Source organism: Pundamilia nyererei, unplaced genomic scaffold, assembly GCF_000239375.1.
Source record: "Pundamilia nyererei isolate P.nyererei 1_Seehausen unplaced genomic scaffold, PunNye1.0 scaffold00002, whole genome shotgun sequence".
In the NCBI taxonomy this organism is placed as follows: Eukaryota; Metazoa; Chordata; class Actinopteri; order Cichliformes; family Cichlidae; genus Pundamilia; species Pundamilia nyererei.
Genome location: NW_005187403.1, coordinates 737156 through 746346, shown reverse-complemented (window position 1 = coordinate 746346; position 9191 = coordinate 737156). Strand labels below are relative to the sequence as shown.

Below are 9191 nucleotides of genomic sequence, written 5' to 3'. Positions count from 1 at the left end.
ATTCTTAACACTTTATATATTAGGATCAGGATTAAAATTAATTTTTAAATCTTGATTGTATATTATTTTTTTCTTAATGCAATTATTGTGATTATGTTAACCCTTCAAAGCCTGACCCATAAAATAATTGTATTAATTTTATAGATTTTTTAAAATAAACTGTTTATTAAATCTTGTGAGAAATGAACTGCTCTTAGTTGTTCATTGTTAAAAAACTACTTCTTCAGCTACCTGTGGCTTACTGTATGAACTCAACAAACAGTACTTACTGACAGCTTATTCAGTTTGCCTACTGACAATAGAATAGGATAGAAAAGAAAAGAATAGAATAGAACAGCCCTTTATTGTCATTGCACATGTACAATGAAATTATGGGTGCTCCACGCCAACTGTACAGGAATGCAGGAATAAATAACAGACAGGAGAATTATATATAATACAATATATACACTATACAAGAGGAATGTGTACAAAACACTAGAGAGGCAGACATTGGAGAAGAAAGTGCTTGGAAGCAGTGCAAAAGGTCTGAGTGTGTGCGTGAGTGGCTGGAGTGATGAGGCATCTATAAAAAGACCACAGATGTTTGGCTAAAACAAACAAGCGATACAGCTTTCTCATCCTGTTAACCCCATTCAATTCAACGGCATTTAAATAGAAAATGGTGGTGTCAGGATATAGAGCACATTTAACTCCTAAATTTGATCTTTTAACTTTGAACAGCAATTACTAATTTGACATAAGGCCTGTCTCATCAAAATAGCTGGAGGAAGTTTTGGTGTAGACATTTAAAAGGTGATCATTTAGCTGGTACACAGGATGAATAGATTGTGACTGTTTAGTAAGTGAATATTATATTGTCATCGCTCACAAGAGTGCATATATAATAAATGAAAATGCCAGACCTATTGGGAAACATCTCTAAAGATTCAAAGACAAAACAATTAATATGTTCCATATGGAGCAAGCATGAGGAACACATGGAAATAATTGTGCTGTATAATAAAAGAAAGAAATCCTCAGTAACTGTTGCTGTATTGATGTACAGGGCTATTTACTTTGAGAATTAACTCTAAGTAAATATGCAAGTGGATATTTTGGCGATTGTGCCAAAAATCAAGAAACATGAATCAATCACAAAAATAAAAGTTAAAATTATTATAGTAATGTTTTGGTCTGAATTGTCACAATAATGTTACAGAGGCAGTCGTTTTGCTATTATCACTGACAGAAAAGCAAGAACATGAGTTGTGCTTAAACTCTTCAGCACATCTTCCAAATGAAGTGCAATGTTTGTGCGGGTGGTTCGTGGAGCTGTAGCTTCGTCTTATTTAATCACTCTGTGTTTTTGTTTGTGAGGATCGTTGAGAGCAGAATTTCATCCAACAACCTTGTATGCTTTCTGGAGCCAGTCATTATTCCCTGGTTAGCTCAAGGTTCAAGAATGCTGCTGTTTGAGTGATTAGCTCATGGTCAAGCTGATGCCTCTCCGTTTCAGAGAGAAAAACTTGAGACAGCTGAGGAGGAGAACAGGAAAGCAGCAAAGACAATGCAAGGTAAACATATCTGCTGTATATCTGCTACCTTTATTCTCATTTCAGTGAGTGATTTGTTAAAGCTGCTATCTCTTTTCTGTTAGGATTGGAGCAGATTGTGGAGCGTTCAACGAAAGACTACCAGACCCTGAAGGAGGAGAATCATTCCAGGGAGAAAGAGCTGAGAGCCCAGCTGACACAGGTAGGTGTGCACATGTACAAAATACACTTATTCAAGAGGTTCAGTTTGACGTTACTCACTTTTGATTTTAATTAATTTTTTTTTTTTTTTTACTGTATTACATTTACATTTACATCTGTTCATTTGACTGTAAAAGGCCATACCCACAATCCAAACATTTGTCCTAACACGGTACAAAATAAAAAGAAATATTTAGAGTAATTTCATAGTAATTCTCTAGAAAGAAAAGTTGGCAAGATATTAACCCTAATTTGATACAAATTACTGATAAGTAAAACGGTTCATTTAACAATTTATTGTGACTGATTATCTTGGTAATTTGGGCATTTTAATTGAATTTATGAGTGAAATTGTACATCTTGTAATTTCTTATAATTTTATTGCCATGAATTTTTTTTTTGTGTGTGTGTGTCTGGTGTGTTTGTTGTGTTTGGGGACAATAAAGTTACCGTTGACTATTCACAGTATTATTTCCATACATTTTGAGAGGAATTACAGTTGCTGCTTTTTTTTGAGAGATAGTTTTAAAGAGCTATCTGTTATTGTTAAATTAAGGCACACTACGCATGTGGCCGATCTCTAGCCACATATACTGTATAAAACGCAATTAGGTGGAATAACAACGCCCATATAGGCAACAATATTCAAGATGGTGGGGCAACATGGCAGCTTCCGCAACGTGGCGCCTGCTCCAGATTATGAAACAGTGCTACAACAATTCCTATAGAAGACTTTTGTTCCTTTACTACTTTTACATTCCCAGTGGTCTCTTTTTCAGATTTTTTTTTTTTTTTTTTACACATCAAACATGGTGGGAGAAAATGTATAAATGCAGCAATGAAAATTTGAAAAACTAGACTAGACTGCTAATGAAAATCTGCTGAATGCATGTAGTCTATTTTTCTACTGCTTTTGTTTCTGAAAGTAGACCGGACAGTTTGCAGTTCTTTTTTGCCTAAAGCCACAGCTTTCATACTTCTGTTCATGCTTCAAGAAACCCATTAGAGATTAATGTAAGGGTGAAACAGCAGGAGAATCTTGAGGCTGACTTTCCTTTTTTAGCCAACATCCTTAATGAGTTCTAATCGCTCTGTTCTATTAATAGAGTACTGTTTTTGAGTGCTAATATGACTCTGTTTGACTCTGTACTTAGTTTTTTTTTAAAGTGGTTTGTTTAGTTATCCAAAACAGAAACAAGACTCAGGGAAGGTGTATGCATTAACTCTACAGTGACTAAATCTACCACAGAGTGTGACGTGCACTCTACCTGGTAGCTTTTTTAACCCAAAGTGTCATTTAGTGAATAATTAATGAAAAAATTTGTATGTGAACGTTTTTATATATCCAGAGGGAAAATAGGCTTGTTGTTAAACATGTGCATTTCTTTCTGTACTATAACATACATCTCATACTGGCTGCATTATATTTTCCAGGCCACTGAAAAGTCAGAGAGGTTGGCCTTTTCGCTGGAGCAGTTGACCCTTGACAATAGGACACTGGAGACACAGGTGAGCAGAGGGCTTTCATTGGACATATGTGGGATGATGTTTATCACCTGTGGATACTGTGGATACACACTGCTGTGACTGAGGTCAACACAGTGGTTTTACAAGTTCTATTCTATCCCTTGGTCTTGTTATCTTCTCTTTCACCAGTGTTAGCTGTTAGCTGAGCCCTGCCTCCCTGATAGTTACTGCACTTGCTATTCTACTTTGTGTGCACTGATCAGAGTTTACAGAATGGAGGCAAAATTACCATAGAAATTCCAATACGTTCAAGCTGTTTCAAACCAAAGCAGTTTCTTATTTTGAGCCATTGATTGTGTCACCCGACATGATGACTGTCTCTAACAGATGTTCTTGGCTGCAGCTAATCAATCAGTTGAAAATATTTTCTATAGCTGTCTTTATGTTATTTTTTTATTTTTTATGAAAATGCAAAAATTTTGCATATAGGCTTGATGCTGACAAGATCGAGGCGACAACAACGTTTCCCAAAATAGCTTGTAAAAGCATTGCCAAATATATTTTAAAGTAATGTGTTTCCTCTTCAACATTTAACGGATTCCTCTATTAATAGACTTTTGGAATGAAGACTAACACCGTTTGGCTGTTGAAACAATATCTCACATTAGCCTTTATGCTCCAGCAACTGCAATTGCTTGAGCATAAGCCTTTTGTAGGGCAGATCAGAGCTGCTTAACTATATCTTGTGCTGCGTTCCATTTGAAGTGGGAAGTCAGAAATCCTACCTTTTAGTTTAAATCAACTGGAATGCCCCCTTGAATTGTGCTTCTCACTTAAAAAGTGGGAGAAGCATCACCAACCCCAACTTTGTAACATAGGAGTAGTTCATGTAAACATGAGCAAAACTGTGTTAAACAGTGTGCCCTCCGGATCTAATTTTTTTATTATTATTATTATTATTTACACTTTTTAAAAAATTATTTACCCTTTATTTTAGTTTTCATAATAATTAATTATATGTCCAAATTGAAATGAAATACCAGTAATTCTTCATGAATCTAAGGATTTAATTAATTTTAATCTGTAGTCTCTGGCAGGTCGATGGCATTTATAACCAGTAATGAACAGTCAGAGCTACACCAGCATCTAAGCATTGGTTCTTTGTGGCTGCTGTTTGTTGCATGAAATTAAAATAGCAAAAACTATCAACTATGACACAGTGGATGTGTTGGTTGTAAACAGGAATTCCTTTAATTATTGAATTATGCATTAGAGCAGCAAACACTCTTTAATCCATCTCTGACCCTTTGCTGTTGGTATTGTACAGTTTCAGTGTCACATGCTTGTGTTCTACTTCATGTCGCCACAACCCCGTGAAAGAACTTGCACATGCACATCAGTTCAGCTTCTGTAGCCTGCAGGGTTTTTGTTACATATTCACATCAACATTCCCACACCGACCGCATGTGATTGGGCCAGTCATCGTATTTAATCAGCCACCCATGAAATACTACAGTCCATCCCTCTTGTTGTATTTCCTCCTTCTATGCTTTCCTGTGTTTGCGACTTGCACTTTCAGCTGTAACGTTATATTTTTGTTATCTTATACTCAGCAGCTCTCCTCCGTTTGCACTCCACATGCAGAGGATCATTCACTGCATGGCTCTTGCTCAAATAATGCATGTTCATCTTTGCTATTTGTCAGCTTGCCTGTGGGCTCCAGATGGCGAATCTCCTCACTACAAAAGAAATGCACAGGAGATTAGAGTAGGAAATGGAAAATGAACATAAACATGCTTTATGTTTGACATAAACTATATAATTTATTGGCCCAGCATTTTTCCTACACACTTTGATCAGCACTGCAGCTGTACTCTCCCACTGTTTTACAGAGAAGTACTGAAGGAATTTGAACACAGCTTCCTTTCTATACCGTTTGTTACTTGATGAATTCATGGATAATTAAAATACCATCCTATTAGTGTAAGCAGAAAAAGAGACACTTAAATTAACATTATAAGAACATGATTACATATATAATCAAAGTTGTATGTGCATACTGATGACAAGCAAGTTATGGCTTGTTTCTAAACCCCTGTTACTCCAGTGGCAAGTTTATATACTCGAGTCAACTTAAACTGAGTATATAATATAACACCAGCTTGGCATGATTTAAGTCATCTATGACCCCTGCCTAATCTCCATTTTTTTCTGTCCTCTCTCCCACTCTTTCTCTATCGGATGTCTGCTCTCACTTTCTCTCTGATTCTCTAAAGAGGGTTTCATGGTCCAGGAGAGGTAGCATGTTTGCTCTCCACTTAGCTATATTTAACTGAAGCTAAGCTAAACAGCAACACTAGATATGAAAAAACACTTTAACTAAAATAAAAATAAAAAACTGGCAATTGAAAAAGACAAAAAATAACTGAAATATTGTGTGCTTATGAAATTTCCAGTTTTTGTCTTTGTCAGTGTGCTTAAATGTGAAGATAGCAGGTTGCTGCAGATAATTATTGTGACTGAAATATCGGCACTACATGAAGTTTTATGTTTGTATTATAATACCTATAATAAGTCTTGCAAAAATACCACCCACATTATAATAATTGAAAAGCTAAAACTAAGACTTAAACATAAAACTACAATGTTTCTGCTAATCATTAATTAGCAAGTTTAAATTGACAATTCAGTGTGTTATTCTACCATTGAGACATGGTGAGCTTTGCAAATGGATACATATTTTTAGCTAAGGTCCATTTGGTGTCAGTTGTCTCTAAAAGGACGAAGGATCCCTAATAATTTAATAAATATACAAATTAAATTTCTACATAGATTTAACTACGTAATATTTTCTATTTTAATATGTTGTACATAATATTTTATGCAGTTTTCGTAAAATATTTTTTGTTAGTCATTCTAAAGGTTAAAATAGAATTTTACCTTGTTGGTTATTTATGTAGTAAATGTTAGTCATTTTGAAGTTACATAATTAGAACTGTGAGCACTCAAAATAAGCACCTCCTGCACAGTTCAACTCCTCTTTGTGTAAATTATTTAAGCTTTCATCGATGATGTTTTAATTCAGTATAAATGTTACATTTTGGATGCTTTCTTTCTGTTTGCCAGCACTGCTGAATAGTAGCATGTATCAAATTCACGTGTGTATATTTTAATTCCAAATTTTTTGGTAGCTGCAGGAGGGAGAAATCTGACTTTGTGCACTAAAACTAACACTCACGTGATCAAGCAATTATTCAGCAGAGATGCTCTTACGTCTAGCTCCCTTCTCCACTCACCCATGATGCTGTAGGTAGTGATGTAACACTGCACATGTCAGAGTGAGCTGCTGTGTGAGCGTGTGTGTGTGTGTGTGTGTGATGGCAACATTACATCAGTATGCATCAGTATAAACAACTGACTTGAGACCAGTCTGTTTTGTGTTGTGTCCAACTTATTATAGTTTTTTTTTTTCATTAATATCTTCATTGAATTAATTCCTACTCTGAGCATTCTAATATGTATACAGAGATGAAAAGTAAGGAAAAAGAAAAAAGGGGCTGACTGCAGATCATCTTAATGTGCAGTTCTCTAATTAAGCATGTTATTTTTCGTTCAGCTGCCTAACAAATTTAAAAGCACCAAATTAAAATCACAAGAGGCTTTTTATAGACAGATCCTCAGGAACACAACACAGAGGTCTTATCACTTTAGGTTACTTATGAAAGAGTCCCAAATATTCTGAAAGAGTAGCATTACCTGTTTTTGCGTTTGTGCTGATATGCTGTGTTTGGTCTTCACTGAGTATGTTACTGTGCATTATGACCAACTTCATGGACATCTTCATTTTAGACTTGTCTGTGTTGCAGACGTCTTGGGGTTTGTTCAGTTGCAGCTTTGAAAACCTAATCTGTGCTGTCATGTGTGAGAGAAGAGCCTTTTTCCTGGGAACACTTTGGGAAAAAAGACATACTAACCTTTTGTTATCAGTTTTAACATTTAACATGCTTTATGAGACCTGTAGAGTCTGAGATGTTGCAGTTTCTCTGAATATTACAGTCTGACCTTTGAATACATTTTTTTAGGATGTCCACTCTTAGAAAGATCAAGATCACGGGTGATGTCTTTCCTTCTTGGCATTGTGTTAACACATGGACTAAGTGCTTCAGTCCAGCAAACTACCAAAGCTCATACTCATCCCGCTCTTGCTGATGATCAGTTAGTTTATTTGATTAGCAGCACCTGATTGTTATTTACCCTTTTAATTCCTATGGAAACAGTAAGGATCTACTTCAGCTTTGTTTTAAGACCTTCTAAGGAGCAGATGCTGTTTTTATTATAACCTGAAAAACTTGAAATAGGGCATACTTTCTTTTCCACATGACTGTACATAGTATACATTAGGGGTGGGGGGAAAAAATCGATACTGTGTAGTATCGTGATATTTTGTTTGCTAATAATGTATCGATACAGGGACAGCAGAAATCGATATTTTGTTACAAACAATTTGTTCTGACTTCAGAGCATGTTGATCAGCTCCTTTTTCTGAGCAAGAATCCTGACATTCCTTCACTGTCCAAATGTGTTTAACTTTTTTTTTGACAGCAATAAACATGACAGTTTACTTATTTTAATTTAAGACATGTTTTATTTTAATTAAGTTTAAAACTTTTTTTATTTAATGTAAAATTATATTTTGTTTTAATTTACTTTCAAAGTCTTCAGTTGCTGAATGGGCTGCATAGTTTTCATAAATTGCATAGTTCAGAATAGCTATAATTATACCAGATGGTTGCATTCAGTTAAGTTGGACTAGACTGTAATACAAACCGTTCAGTTTGTCAACAATAAAACTGACTGAAATGAGAGAAAGACTGAGTGTGAGACTTTGATATTAGATAAAATGAATATTGATAAAGTTCACCTTTATGTACAGAATTTGAATATCGCAAAATATTTTAAAAAATTGCAATAATATCGTATCGTGCGTTAAGTATTGTGATAATATCGTATCGTGAGTTGTATAGTGATTCCCACCTCTAGCATACATTGTTACATTTGAAAGGAAAATGGTGTGGCACACGGTCCCGTAAAGACTAAAGAGTACTGTAAATAACAGGGATGGAGCAGATCTGCCTTTTAAACAGCATGACTCCATTTCTAAATTACCCTGGCCTCTCTGTCTGCATTGTGTCCTGTAAAATATAGATTCATACTGGCACATTATAGACGACATGAAACAATAATTCTGATATTTTTGCCGTGTGCCATTATAGACAAATACCCACATAGCAGACAGGTCTGGCATAGATGGCACTGTTTATGTAATGGCATGCCATATCTGGCCCGATTGTGGTGTGGTTTATGTGGCCCAGGCTCATAGAAAACAGGTCTTCCCTGGATACAGCATCAATTGGCACTTCTGACTGACTGGTGTCATGGTAGGGTGTAGGTCAACCAGATGTGGGCCAGGTCTGGCAATGATGGCACTATTTATGTTCCTGTTTTCCTGTTTTAGTTAGAAGACCCAAATGCCACGTTGCAATACTATACTGCTATGGTAGCCAGTGTTTCAAATGCTGGTTTGACAGGTTTGTGAGTGTACACTTTATCCAAAACCTAGTGAGGGTTTACTCATGTTTACCACTTGGTGGCTGTAGCTTAGGAGGTAAAGCAGGTCACCTACTGATCGGAATGCTAGTGGTTCGATCCCTGGTTTCTCCAGTCTGCATGTAAAGAGTGTGAATGTGTATGAATGTAGTTAGGAAGCACTCGGTTTAGAGAAAGTGTGTGATTGGGTGAATGTGGCATGTTGTATAGAGTACCTGGAGTAATCCGGGAGAGTAGAAAAGCGCTACATAAGAATCAGTCCATTCACTGTCTGAACAGAGTTTCGTCATGTTACTTTTGTGCTATTATGTTCCGGCACATTGTTGTTATTACATGGCTTGATTGAGGTACACATTAGGCTGACATCTGGGCCCTATTTCA

At 35.9% G+C, this 9191-nt stretch overlaps 1 protein-coding gene across 1 annotated transcript in view; it reads left to right on the top strand.

Annotated features, from left to right (window-relative positions):
- Nucleotides 1–9191, top strand: part of clip1b (CAP-GLY domain containing linker protein 1b) — a 39859-nt gene that overhangs the window by 10507 nt on the left and 20161 nt on the right. Inside the window, exons 11-13 of the mRNA XM_013909044.1 lie at nucleotides 1499–1556; nucleotides 1640–1737; nucleotides 3171–3245. Of these exons, the coding sequence (XP_013764498.1) occupies nucleotides 1499–1556; nucleotides 1640–1737; nucleotides 3171–3245 (231 nt within the window). The remainder of the gene's footprint in view (nucleotides 1–1498; nucleotides 1557–1639; nucleotides 1738–3170; nucleotides 3246–9191) is intronic.